This window comes from Epargyreus clarus, unplaced genomic scaffold, assembly GCF_041222505.1.
Source record: "Epargyreus clarus isolate Ecla_fem2 unplaced genomic scaffold, WU_Ecla_fem_2.2 ptg000024l, whole genome shotgun sequence".
NCBI classification, from domain to species: Eukaryota; Metazoa; Arthropoda; class Insecta; order Lepidoptera; family Hesperiidae; genus Epargyreus; species Epargyreus clarus.
Window position 1 is genome coordinate 11743325 of NW_027332231.1, and position 14661 is coordinate 11757985.

The 14661-nt window shown below is 36.8% G+C and overlaps 1 protein-coding gene across 4 annotated transcripts in view; it reads right to left on the reverse strand.

The window, feature by feature from the left end:
* Window positions 1-14661, reverse strand: part of LOC140752276 (sodium/potassium/calcium exchanger Nckx30C) — a 91736-nt gene that overhangs the window by 19295 nt on the left and 57780 nt on the right. For all 4 annotated transcript variants that reach the window (XM_073086503.1, XM_073086502.1, XM_073086504.1 and 1 more), the window contains 3 exons: window positions 9682-9878; window positions 6616-6754; window positions 5806-6058 (listed from right to left, as the gene is read on the reverse strand). In XM_073086503.1, coding sequence (XP_072942604.1) covers window positions 5806-6058; window positions 6616-6754; window positions 9682-9878 — 589 coding nt within the window. The remainder of the gene's footprint in view (window positions 1-5805; window positions 6059-6615; window positions 6755-9681; window positions 9879-14661) is intronic.

Consider the following 14661-nt stretch of genomic DNA (forward strand, 5'->3'; position numbering starts at 1 on the left):
CATTTACTTGGTCTTGAAGCATGAAATTTTCCGAAAGTACTTTCTGTAGAACATATGAGTATCGTTACTAAATAAGTTTTCACAAAGCTATGTTTTGGTTTTAAATACAGATTTAATAATTGTTTTTCGGTGGGTCAATCTAGCTTCTAAGACACTGCGATTGGATACTGTTCCTAGGTGCTAGTCTTCCCGGAATATAAACAAAACAAAATTCAGAATATATTATTGTTCGTACATATATGTCTCAACAAACTGCTTTGTGCATGATCACCCGTGAACACTAAATAAGGTTTGAAAAGTGATCCCCTAAAAGGGTCCGACTAAATAGGGTGCAAGTTTGTTATAAATTTATAAAAACCCCGCGTATCCGGGCAAGAGCCAAGAAGGTTATACCTTGTAGATATTTTTTTAAATCTTTTGTACCGTTGACCTACTGTTCTACTTGGATCCGTACGCTTGGTTAAAAGTTTAATAATCCACATTCATGAGGCTGTTCGGAGGTTCCCTCGAATCTTGTCAGTTTGGATTCAATCGGAGCAATAACGGTTTCGATTCATATTGTACTTTATATAGTACTTACGTTTTCTTATCTCCGTGGATTTTTCTCAAGTAATCGTCAAGTGTTAATGTTTATAGAATTATTTATTTATTTATTTATTTATTTATTTGCTTCTGGTTTTAAATTGTTATGTTGTTTGTAGTTCTTGTATATTTTTTTTATTTTGTTTCACAACGAAGAAATTAATTTTATTATTAAAGATCGCTATATACTTCAGTCAATTTATATGTAGTATAAACTTCACTCAGTGTAGTATAAACTCAATATTTCCAAAATTTATCATATACTTGTGAACGTAACATCTTGATAATAACATTTTCGATTAATAGAAAACAAATATTATTAATTGTTTAAGAAATGTTTTGGAAGGCCGATTTAATTTTTTTATCAAAATAAAGTCAATCACGTGAAGATACCTTCACATCACGTGAAGATAAGTATGTTATATGATTGTCTATATACAGTTAGTTTTAACTTAAATAGTAAAGTGAAAAGTTAAGCTTGCATTCAATACAGAAAAGATAACCGTTCCAATTCATACTGTACTTTATATAGTACTCGAGTTTTCTCATCTCATCTCAGTGGAATTTTCCTCAAGAACCGTTAATTCCTAGAGTATTGTTTGTGCTAGATTTCCGGCTTTCAGTATTTTTGTGTACCTACTACCTATACAGGTATATCTTATATATTTACTTTGAGGGTGGTAGAACCCTTTTTGGTTTGGTTGCTGTTACTAAGTTCTACTTTGAAGAGTGTGGGCAAGGCATATAATTTTCCGAGGTTTTCCAGCTTGGTCCTCACGGATAGCGGCGCAAATTTGGCAGACCTCAAAAATCTAAAAGGTTATAACCCCAGATAAGAATTTGAGGTTGATTATAGATGTCCATCGGTGGCAGTGACTGCAATTTTATAAAAAAATCAGGATGCACCCAAAGATACTAATGAGCTGGTTTTTAGTGTAGCTGTAAACTTTACCGAAATTTCATATCACTGACATTTGATTGTGTTAAAATAAAATAATATCGACATCAGAACTAACTTAAATGTGATAAAAACGTCTTCGTTCTGTTGCAGTTAAAACACTGCAGATTTGGAAAGTAATATACCCGTAAAAATACCTCCATTAGGTAGGTAGTAGGTATTAGGGTTGCCATCTTTTTGAGAAAAATAATATTTTATTTTAAAATATAGGTAAGGCATTCGACAAAATCCAGAAAAATAATAAAGTGTACATTTATATTAATTAAGGCTACATACGAACGACACGTGTTTCTCTTTTTACGACCTTTTTTTGAATCACTGAACCTTCGAATTACTGATTAATATATAGTAGCTTTTGTAAATAACATACGACATATATACATAGTACAATTGACAAAAATACAATACCTACGATAAAATGTTATAGACAGGTGGCAACCCTATCCAGTATTCTCATCTCCGCAGTCTTGCCAAACCAATCGTCGAAGCCTCGAGGGTATTGTTAGCGAAAATTTTATATTTTCAGAGATTTCTGTAGTTACGAACTTTGTTTCCTTTCTTACAGATCTCTACCAACAAAAGTCTTAATAATGTGAAGTTTAACTGAAATTTTTAGGCAAAAAGACTGGTTATATAAAATAGGGATTATATTGTAGGTAATAATGTGGTTAAAGTTATTATACAACGGCGGCAATATTTTATACTTCTTTTATAATATTGGAGTAGCAGACGAGCATGTAGTCCACCTGATGGTAAGTGGCTACTGTCGCCCATGGACATGAATCGATCGATAGATCTCAGGGGTGAGAACTAAGTTGAATAGGGTAAATATCTCCCCTTTATCACAACTTTCAAACCAGAACACATAAGCATTTAACCTGCTGTTATGAGGCAGAAATAGGTGTGGCGGTAGTGCTGCTGGAGTCAAACCACACATGATTCTACCTCCTTATTTAATGGTTAACAGCTTTTTATCCAATAATATTTGAACATTTTACGTAGGATTTTTACAAGGATAGTACATGCCATCGTTACGAGTTTTGGATTTTTTACGAATGATTTACAAGAATAAGTAGTTTGTTAGTCCTTATAAAAGTTTGTTTCGCGTGCAAGTTTCGACAAAATCGATTTAGCCATTAGTTTCTTAGATTAGCATGTCAGCGGACAATTACTAAAAGATAGACAAAATTAATCATAGGAACAAAGAGATACAATAAATACTGCTTTTTATACTTATAGTGCTGTGATAGCGTAGTTAGTATAGTATAGTTGGTTGAAGGTGGTAGAACCCTTTGTGGTTCGACTTCAGCGGCTCCACTGCCACACCTCATTTCTACCTAATAACAGCACTGTTAGGCGCTGCTGTGTTCCGGTTGGAAGGGTGTGGTAACGGAGACAGACTTTTCCGAGGCGTTCCAGCTTAGTCCTCAGGGGCAGCGGCGCATCTGTGGCCGACCTCAGGTAGAAATATCTAATCCTATCTGGGATTGATTACAGATGTTCATGGGCGGCAGTAGCCACTTACTATCAGGTGGACTGCATGCTCGTCTGCTACTCCTATATTATAAAAAAAAAGTTAGTAGTTAGTAAACTTGAAAGGGGGCCTCTCAATCGAGGAGTTCGAGATTCAAATCTAAGGCACGCAGTCATTTTACAAAGTTATTTATTATAAATTTATTATCACTTGCTTTGATGGTAAAGGAAAAAATCGTGAAGAAACCTGCATAGAAATCTTAAAATCTTAAGCCTTCTCACTGAGAGGAAACCTCTGCCCAACAGTGGGACAGTAATGGGTTGTTGATCATACTTATAGCCCGTATTATGGAGACACAAATAAACTTTACGAACACCCAGACCCAGAAATTGAATCTAAATTTCGATCTTTGCCGGGCTGAGGATCAAACCTACAGTTCTCTAAAATAAGTGTAAGTACTGGATTCGTTGAAAAGGATTTTTTATCATTTCCCAAAGTATCTATGATTAATTTTAGACATGAGTGAGTCGTAACACTGTTTGTACACACTTATTTCCAAAAAACGCTCAACCTATTTTAATGAAATTGAATAGTTACGGAAGGTTCCAGCTTAAAGGATACTTTTGCCTTGACAGGTGGCGCTATAATCACATATCGTACTCGTGAAATGTATACATACATGTATCGAAAAACTGACAAATTTCCATTGTTTTAGAGGCAAAAATGTGACGGCCGAACCCTTGGTGACCTTTTTTCACCGACAAAGAACTCGATACCTCAAGGATTCCCTTTTTTTTTTTTTTTTTTTTTTTTTTTTTTTTTTTTTTTTTTTTTTTTTTTTTTTTTTTTGTTGACGAGGGGGAAACCTTCAAAAGGTACCCGATGCCTTGGGAGCGACACAGGGTTATGTGGGACTCTTACCGCACTAAAACCCCCCCGGTGGCCGTCCTCAGCGCTGCGTAGAGGACTCCGGGATCTCCAAAGGAACGCAACCGGAGTCCTCTTAGCGCATTGCCCCGTCGGGCTCCGCCCAGGTGAGCTTATCGCTCACCGCACCGTCTGGTGCATACGACGGTATGCGACCACACATACCGCCGTCCTTCCCGGGGCCGTTGGCTGGGTGGTTCGAGCTCCCACTCTTGCCACCCACGACCCCAGAAGCCCCCTTTTAGTCGCCTCTTACGACAGGCAGGGGATACCGTAGCCCTATTCTTGTCCCGGAACTACAGGGATAACCTCAAGGATTCCCTACCCTTATTATTGTAACCGCGAATGTACGTTTATTTGCTTGTATGTTTGCTTCACATAAACGTCTTAACTACAAAACTGATTGACGTAATTTTTTTTACAGAGGTTGTCAGGGGTTCAGAAATGTACCTCAGGTGCTTTTAATTTCGAAAAAAAGTAACGTTCCCGAGGGTTAGATTAAAAACCTCTAACCGCGAGCGAAGTCGCGGGAAAAACCTAGTATGTACATAGATCTTGTGTAAAAGAAAATCCTTTCAGTTCGAAACACAGCTATGTAGTTCAATCATAGCGCTATGCTTTGTCTACCTCGAGAGGCAAGGATAAAACGTGAACAAAGGTGAACAATAGCGCCGCATGCTCCTGGCATAGGCCTCTCGTGCATGCATAGCATGTATTGGCTTACGTCTTGGCTTAAAACGCCGATATTATGCCTGCCTTGTAATAGTGTGTTCTGTTAGATTATTTACTAGTAACCTTTATTAGAAAATTACCATTCAGTCCACGTATACGCAAGTTTGAAGGAGGTAGAACCCTTTGTGGTTCGACTCCGGCGGCACCACCGCCACACCTATTTCTACCTAATAACAGCAGTGTCAGGCGCTGCTGTGTTCCGGTTTGAAGGGTGTGGTAAGGGAGACAGACTTTTCTGAGGCGTTCCAGCTTAGTCCTCAGGGGTAGCGGCGCATCTGTGGCCGACCTCAGGTGGGAATATCTAATCCTATCTGGGGTTGATTACAGATGTCCATGGGCGGCAGTATCCACTTACCATCAGGTGGACTGCATGTTCGTCTGCTATTCCTATATCATAAAAAAAAGTTATCAGACTCGTGCCTGGAGTTGTTACAGAATGGTTTAAGTGAGACCTTTGACTTATACCTGAACTTTCATAATATATTACCTACAGCAGACGCATAGCAGGCTGTTCTCTCTTGATTATTTCCTGCAGTTTATCCGTATATCCGTTTTACCATGACGTATGGTATTGTGCACAGAATATTCAAGTATGTATCGTATGTGCCTTTCTAGTGGTATCGTTGTCTTATCACTACTAGGTATTATTGAAACTCATTATCGTTTATTTAAGATTAGTAATATATGACTTTTACTAAATATTGTGTACTATTATGTAATATTTTACTAAATGGTATATACGTACATTCAGTAAAACTCATATATTACCATTTTTTTTCCACATTCTCATATTCCAAAGTTGAACAATGTATATTTACTTATATGTTTAAGACCACCCTAGTTAGTATAGTAAATATGCCTGCAAATTAAAATCTACCGTAATATATGAAATGCGGATGTGTGTATGTGTGCGTGTGTGGTGGTAAGTGTATGTGCGTTGTAAACTATGTCACTTTACATAGCATAGAAAAAAACCTCTAATTCGTCTTGTCTTAACTTACTTTGATAGAATATTTTTACAATATCTAATAAAGCAAACATATATATAGTATTCTTTACAAAATTCACCAGCTGAAACCATTGACTAGCAGGGAGACATAGTAAAGAGATAAGCTAAACAAAATCTACTCACCCAACTGTGACATCAAAAATATTGCTGCCAACGGAGCTCGAGACCGCCATGTCACCGAACCCTTTCCTGGCGACGATGACGGAGGTGATGAGGTCCGGCACCGAGGTCCCCGCAGCCAGCAGCGTGAGGCCCATTACCTCGGGCGGCACGTGCGCGGTCGCACCGGCCACGTTCGCCCACCACACCATCAGGTACGAGAAGAACGCTATCCATACTATTGATCCTATGAACGTCATGGGAAACAAATTTTTCCCTGGAAAAGATAGGATGGTGTTAGTCTTATTAGGAGAAGACCAGAAAGAATTTAGGTCTTAATCGCCAGAAATTAATGATCAGTTGTTTTGACTTTGTTGTGATAATATTATGAGATAACTTAAATGTCTGAGAATTCTTTAAGAAACGTTGTCAATAATCTTTGTCAATTTGCATTTGTCCGTCTTAGTTGACTACGACCTTTTTGATTCGGAGAAGACTAGGACAGTTCTGGGTAGAAGATAGAAGGGCAATAATTGTACTAAATAATTTAGTTTATATATTGCTGTGATCTGAACTGTGTATGATAAAACATATAGGTATACAGACTTGGACCTCCGAAATGTTTATGCGACTCGCTTAAGTATAAAACATTAAGTTTTGGAGTTACATGTGTATGGCATTATATCACTTTCAGAAAAAAAAGCTGAAATGGCTTATTTATGGTTAGCTGTTCTAAATCTTATTCCAAAAATTTGAAAAACAGTTAAGTTTTTGTCTTATCTAAAGAAAAGCCAAATGCATGAATACTTTGGGCAGTTTCAAAAAAATCCTTACCTTTCGGCGTCCTAGTGTCTGGAAGGGTCATCCAGAGCGGGAAGACAATGGGCGCGACCAACAAATACGTCACTCGCTTTCGGAACCCTGATGGCCACGACATGTCCAGCGGCGTCGTGTCCTCGTCCAGGTCCCCTATCTGAAAGACGAGATCGTTAGAGAACAAGAAACTTTTGATGACCACCAAGGGCATTATGTACTTCTATTCATGTTAAGAATTGTTGTTCTCTTTTTTAAGTTACGCATAAACTTAAAAAAGTTAACCACCCGGTTCGGTGTTAGAATCCTTTGTGGTTCAACTCCGGAGGTACTACTACCACACCTATGCCAAATAATAACAGTGTAAAACGCTGCTGTTTTCTGATTTGAATGAGGACATAATCATTCAAGGCGTTCCAACTTAGTCCTCAGAGGTAACTACGCATCAGGCCAAATTTGTAACCTGGGCTCTTACTACTTTTATTTTGTCATCAAAAGCGATTTGAAAATATTTCGAAAAGCGCATTTAAAAATCGTACCGTCTAACATAAACCGGAATGGATCCAATATTTCTCACAGAATCAAGAGAATCAGTCGGATAACAAACGGGGCTCCAGGGACTATTCCAGGTGACGGGCGGAACAAAGTTACGTAGTTACGGGTTAAACTTCGTTGCACTTGGCACTGTTGGTGAGCTGGATTACAATTAGATCCAGAATATTTTGGCAGCCGCACCGTTCGGATAGTCTTATTATTAAGTTGTTTCATAGTTTTAACTACGGTTTCCAAAGTTTTTAAACTGTGCAATTTCGTTGGATTCGTCAGCAAAAGTTCCCTTTTGTCAGTCACTACAAGCACAATATTTTGTGGTAGAAATCTCTGCTGGATATAGCTCTATTCTAAAAGGATCGGAGCAGGTGAATAAGTTTGATTGAAGCTCTATCTGAACTGAATCCTTATTTTTGGCGTAATCTTACTAGCTGCTTTACTGATTCATAGTTTTATCTGGCGTTGTAAATGTAGCATGTATATTTGACAGCCTGCGCTACCAGAAGACTTTAGCAGTCAGCTATTTTAAGAACCGTACCGTTAAAATACATGCAGCCGAATACAGATCCTCTTTTTCGAAGCCAGTTAAAAATAAACCGGAATAGTTCCAATATTTCTCACAGAATCAAGAGAATCAGTCGGATAACAAACGGGGCTCCAGGGACTATCCCAGGTGACGGGCGGAACAAAGTTACGTAGTTACGGGTTAAACTTCGCTGCACTTGGCAGCGTTGGTGAGCTGGATTACAATTAGATCCAGAATATTTTGGAACCGCTTCGTCTGGATAGTGTTATAATTAAGTTGCTTCATAGTTTTAACCAGAGTTATCAAAGATTTTAAACTCTTGGCAACATAACTGGTTGCGTTATCAAAAGTTCTTAGATGTTTGCAGGATTTATTTATAGAAGAAGCCTAAGTCTCTTTTAAAAAGGGGTAGTGTTGATTATTGGGGTAGATGAACAAGTTTGATGAAATATACAAATATCCATCACAAGCTAACCTCTTAATTATTAATTAGTATATTAGTTGCTCTACTGATTCACAGTTATACCCGTTTTGAAGGTACGCACAACTCTTTGTAATTTGATAGCCTGTCCTATTTTTTGGTGTCCTTTGCTGCTTACAGTACATAAGTTTTTTTTAAATTCAAGAGTTTTTTTTGTATAATAATCTTACTATAAGACAGCTGGGCTACCTGATGGTCACCTATAGACTTTCGCAAGACAGTCTATCTAACGTACTTCCACGTCGTAACGTTCCAGCAATACCTCGGGAGGAACTTCATTCCACAGCTTCCGAGGAATTTTATATATACTTAGTTCTGAGATTTTGAAAAACCGCCATACGAGTAAATGCTCATATGGCTTTAAAACAATTGCTGAAAGAATTGAGAGATTCCCACGTTACTATTAAAAAAGTTTTAGTAAGTTGAATCTAATATTCACACGTTGCAGCTGCCAAATCTTTTCCATCTTAATGCTGTTTGATATTAGGTTCTAGGTGCCAAATGGTGAATTGCAACAAAATGTACTGTTGAAGAACCTTTCTTATCATAGGGTAGAAATAGCGTGTTAATTACATTACAGCTTTTCATATATGTAAGTAACCTATAGAATATGTGAACTATGTTTTTAACCCTGGAAGCTAACACATCAGTGACAGTGATAGTTGTCATCAGTGACCGTCCTCGACCGCCACCGACTAGGATATCTCAAATCCGATAGGACTCAAATAGGATTTTGACTTTCCTCATGTTTAAATATATGTATAAACATATCTTCTTCATATCTTCTTCTAGGAAATTTTGCTACATATTTGCAATATTTACCTCAATTTTTTCAGGATTCTAAATGAAAATGACATGAATATTGGACGGATCGAGTTATTGTTTCTCAAAGGCTTTATAAGTTGTCAATTTCAATTTCCTCCAAACTTTGTTGGTTGTTAAGGCATAAAAACGTACATTTCTTAAATATAATTAAGTTTAAACATCCTTAAATATATTTAAGAATGTCCGAACGAATAGAAGTCTATTCAACGCATTCTTGTAAAATCCTTCGACAGCTACTATAGTAAAGTTGTAACAGTGTGACGGTTTGTCCATAGACATTCCCAGAGCTAGCCAGTTGAGAGTCCCCGGGGAGCCATTTGTTATTCTGTGAGGTTAAGTTCCGCAGTGAATCTGGTCTGTTGAGTTTTTGTTTTTTAAACGTCACTAAGTTCAATTTGTTTGGAATCCCGTTCTATTTCCTTTTCTCTTTTGAAGAATCTTTAGACATAGTTTAACTTGAATCTCCACCTGACGGTAAGTGATTTTGGCTTCCCACGGACATCTACAATCAACCTCAAAAAGTATTAGATTCTTACCTGAGGTCGGAATGCTGCGGTATGTCAATGAGAATACAGCAGCTTAACACTGCTATTATTAGCCAGAAACAGGTGTGGCGGTGGTGCCGACGGAGTAAATATCACGGTTTCTGCTATCTTTACGAACATACCATCATACTCTTAATAAACCTTCATTAAATCTAAATCACCTCTTCTATTGCATCTAGCTGGACATCCGCGAGCCCTCCGTTCGGGAGGTCGAGCGGGGTCTCCTTAGCCTGGGCGGCAGCAGCGGAGTGTCTCGCCGCCGTGGCCCCCGCACCCCCCGCGGTAGGCCTCGTGGCCTCTAGCAGCACCTTCAGAGACGCGATCGCGTGCAACTGCGTCGCCTTCTCGTCTACTTTACCTGGGGAAAGGTTTGGTTAGAGTAAGTTGTGTTTTTGGCAAGAATTGGTTTTTTCATTGGAGGAGAATGTAGGCCATCTGGTGGAGTAATTGTAAACTAATTGGTTACGTGGTATTTATATTTCAATACTGGCCACAAGTTTCGCCACAACTGGGAGAGGTATGAAGTTTACTTCACTACGAGTTCAATAAACAGTTCAATATCAATGAAACTCATAATCCATTTGATTGGTTAGTAGTATTTTGACTTCCACGGCCAGTGTCTGACATGTTCAAAATTTTGACATATTAAGGGGACCTAAATCTATTGCGTATATAACCTAACTTATTGAATAATCTCATCATATAATTTCGAGTATATAACGTACCGTATATAACCTAACCCCTTGAAAACTCTGATCAAACATTTTTTCGCCACACGAACACAGACACAAGTGTGAAATATGGATCTTAGGATTTGGTAGGCACTTGATATCCCTGTGCCACTCGACACCACTTGTACCAGTCGGTTCCTGAACGCACGCCCCACGACTTGACTCCGCTCCGACCCACTTCCTACATTCCACTCCATGATTTCTTCACATTCCCAATTATCTGTAGTACAGTCTCTACGCTTTTGTTGCAAAGTTGCTTTTCTAGTAGCCAACAAAAAATACGTGAAGTGATTGTTGGATTTTTTTGCAATTTGATTTAATTAATTAATAGTGTAATTAGTTAGTAATAGTAACTTAACCTTTAAAACCAAAATAAATGGGAAAAAACGAGTTGAGTCTCATTGAGTTTATCCCTTGATAATCAAGGCATAGCTCCTCCAACTTTTCAAAGTTATGTGCGTATTAAATACTGCATATAAAGAACTTGCTTTATAGGGAAAGTGCAATGGTGAAGGAAAACAAACAAACCCTAGAGTTCTTAAGAAAAAATAAGTTCCCATAAGTTTATGGAATATACAAAGCCACACTTGGCCAGCGTGGTGGACTATGGCCTAAGTTATTTCATTCTAAGAGGACACGCGTGCCCAGCAATGGAACAATAATGGATTGACAATGATTAACTACAATTGTCATACCAGGTACACTGCACTTATTTATTAAATCTGTGACAAAACAACTCAATTAATGCTCGCTCGACGACCTAAGTTTGTAACTACTTGTGAAGAACGAAAACTAACTGCTCCGAAGAACATTGTTACTGTACATCAGATAACTGTGGCACTCCTTATCGCAAACTTCATGTTTTAAACTTTAATCAAACGGGTTTAATCTGTTCAAAGTATGTCCGAACTTTAACTTCGTTGTTAATTAAGTTTGACCGATATGATCATGATTACAAGCATTTAATATTTAACGCACGGGTTTTCTTACTTTCGTATTTACTAATTTCGAAATAAGTACAATAGGTACAATAATTGTACTGTTTTAGAATGAAGGCATAATGCTATAAAAAACATCAGGTAGATGCATACACCTTTGGTTCTTTAAACATCCAATTAACAAAACTTCATTTCTAATACAAATTATATAAGTTGTCATTGACATATAAATGGGTTAGTCACAACTTTGACTAACGATCATATTGCTCAGTATCTGTGACATAATTCTGATCAAAACTGACCAAATAGATTGTCCTCAAAATATGTAGTAACAGATATTTTATTAAATAATTTTATGTAATAAATACTAACTGTCGTGAATTAAAGTATCTGTAACATAATCCTGATAAAATAAGACGATTTTAAAATAATTACAGATACTCCATTTTGAATTAAATCTATGAAACTATTGCCTATACAGTAAGCCAACCGTAGTGCATTGAAATTTTCGAGTATCACTTTATAATTATTTTTGCCTTAAATACACTATTATACACTACTGTATACTGCAATATTTTGTCAATGTTTTAGTATTCTAAAATCAAACTTCGTTCCTAATACCGATGATATAAGTTGGCATTGAGATATAAATGGGTTAGTCACAGCTTTGACTAACGATGCTCATATTGCTCAGTATCTGTGACATAATGCTGATCAAAAGTGACCAAATAAGTTGATATTAAAATATTACAGATACCATATTTTTTTTTTTTAAATAGTTACCGTCGTGAATTAAACTTTTCGAATGGAGGTTTCTTTGTATTTTTTTGTCTTAAGAATAATGTTTTTGTCTTAGAATCTTATGTCCTAATTTGGGATAAACGTTGATTTCTAAAATCAATCCAACTAATCATCTCTACGAGTCTGCATTGAGATATAAATGGGTTAGTCACAGCTTTGACTAACGATGCTCATATTGCTCAGTATCTGTGACATAATGCTGATCAAAAGGCAGCCTCCCATAGATGTTAAGCGTGTACATTAGCGGAATGAGGCTTTGTCGGCCAAGGTCACGCGAGCGGGACGCCGCTTGTAAAAAGGTTTTCTTTACCATATTTTAAAATAGCAATCTTTTAAAGTCGTAAAAGATATGTATATGTTGGTACGATTTATCTTTTGTTGTTTGTACGGTCGTTCTGTTGTTATTGATGATTAAAATGAAACGATGTGTCGGAACACATTAATATGTATGGGTTTTTACGAAGCAATGTTTGTAATATTTAGGTATGAATTTCAGTTAGTCAGGTAGCTGTAAAAAAATGCCAATGTCGCTGGGAGGTCTACGCTAACTCTGTCTACGTTTGTAACTCTATCTATCCGGTTTTATCATGGGACCAGTATAGGCTTATCCACTTCCAACACCGTAAAGTTATGTATAATATTTATAATGTATGTTATTTATAAAATTAATATACTTTTTATTGATAAAGATAATAATTAAAATATTTAAAACCCGAATAAAGTTGTATAAAATTGGCAACTGTCATGTATTATTATGAACAAAAATGTACAGAAATATACTTAGTTCTGCCTGATAAGTTCTATTTAAAGAACGTGATTAGGTAGAGACACTTGCACGAGCTCAAAGTTCGCGTTAATAAAGAAATATCGTCGAGGATTATCTTACTTATCTATTTTTCCAAAAGTGACAAAGTCCGAAAAACACCAGAGCTTTTGTTCACGTTTTCTAAATAATTAAGAAACAAAACCAGAAGGTCAGTGGGCACCCAATTGGGCCAATAGGGATTACGTGCGTCCCGGTGACGTTATCGTGGCCCCAAATCTTGTGGTTTCCGGTCGACACACCAATGTAAGTACGAATAAAATGCTTGCTACATTTTGTTTTAGGTAAAACGTGAAAAAAGTAAGGATTTATAAACTTTTGCAGCGATATCTTCTCTCTCCTGCAAATATTGGTTCTCTGCCGAACCTAGGTCTCTTCCAAGGCGAGCAACTGCAGATAAGCAACTTATCTCTAATAAAATAATATTTAATAGTCTTATTTAGAAAATGTTTGTGACAAGATAGTAAGCTAGGCTTAGCTCGCTTTATCCGTGGAGCTACGCGTAATTGATACTATTGACAAGTGACTTAGGTTAAACTTAAATGATGTAACTCGTGCTTCTTTCTCCTCATTTTGAAAGACAATTACAAGCGGCCTCTATCTTTTAAAGTCGTAAAAGATATGTATATGTTGGTACGATTTATCTTTTGGTTTGTATGGTCGTGGCTCTGTTTTGTTATTGATGATTGAAATGAAAGGTTGGGTCGGCATACATAAATATGTATGGGTTTTTCACGAAACATACAATGATTGTAATAATTTGGTTACGATGTCTCTCTTTAGCTTACGATTTTTTGGAATTGAACTATCAAACGAGCAACCAAACCATCTCATGGTAACTGGTCTTTAAATTTAATAGAATATATACTATTAATGAGTTACACTTCGATATCCGTCAGCCATACGTGCCTAGCTATCCTGAAGACTTGGAACTTCTTCACGGTTTGAAACAGAACATAGTAGCGGTTGACACTGCTGTTATAAAGCAGAAATAGACACAATATCAGTACGCTTACCATGAGTTTTCAAAACATCCCACAGTTTTACGTTACGTTTACTCAATCCATTATTCTGTTCCGTTTGCTTAGTAAGCGTTAAACTCAGTAAGCGTAACAATAAGTAAGTGCTCAAGTCTTTTTGTCTGCCTCACATGTTGGCAAAAAAGAGGGACAAAACATAAAGCGCCATTTTGTCAATTTACACATTTAATGTTACGTTACTGACACTATAGTTCTGATACAATCCGCTAGGGGCGCTGATTGGAATTTGTATGGGCAAATACGTAAACAAATACCAAAACAGTCATATTTGTCAAAACGTAAAAAATTCATGGTAAGGGTACAGTGCCACTGACGTCGAGTCACGGAGGGTTCTGTACCTTTGACACCTTAATGTCAGTATTGCTTTAAATGTCAAAATAGTGAACCTTTCGTTATTTTATCGAGCATACAAAAAAGATTGGCATAATCCAAGTTGTAGATAATACTACTGCGAGAAATACTGTATAAAAAAACAATCCAGATATAAAAAAATATAACTACTTATAAGTTAATTATTTTAAGAAATTCCGTTATTTTGGGAAATAATGTTAAATAGTTATGATAATCAACAAAAAAATGTTAAATATCAAAAACTACCTTTTCGTATAGCAAAACTTTTAAACTGGCAGTAAGAAGGGTTAAAGTATTAAATGCTGATTGGCTTATATAAGTGCATAAAATAATCATAATTGCGAGTACCTATCATAAGAGTGGTCCGTCACAGAACCATAGGATCTTTTTGACTGATGTAATAACAGAATAAGGCAAGTTACAAATCTGTACCCGTAGTATGAGTTCTTATGTTTTT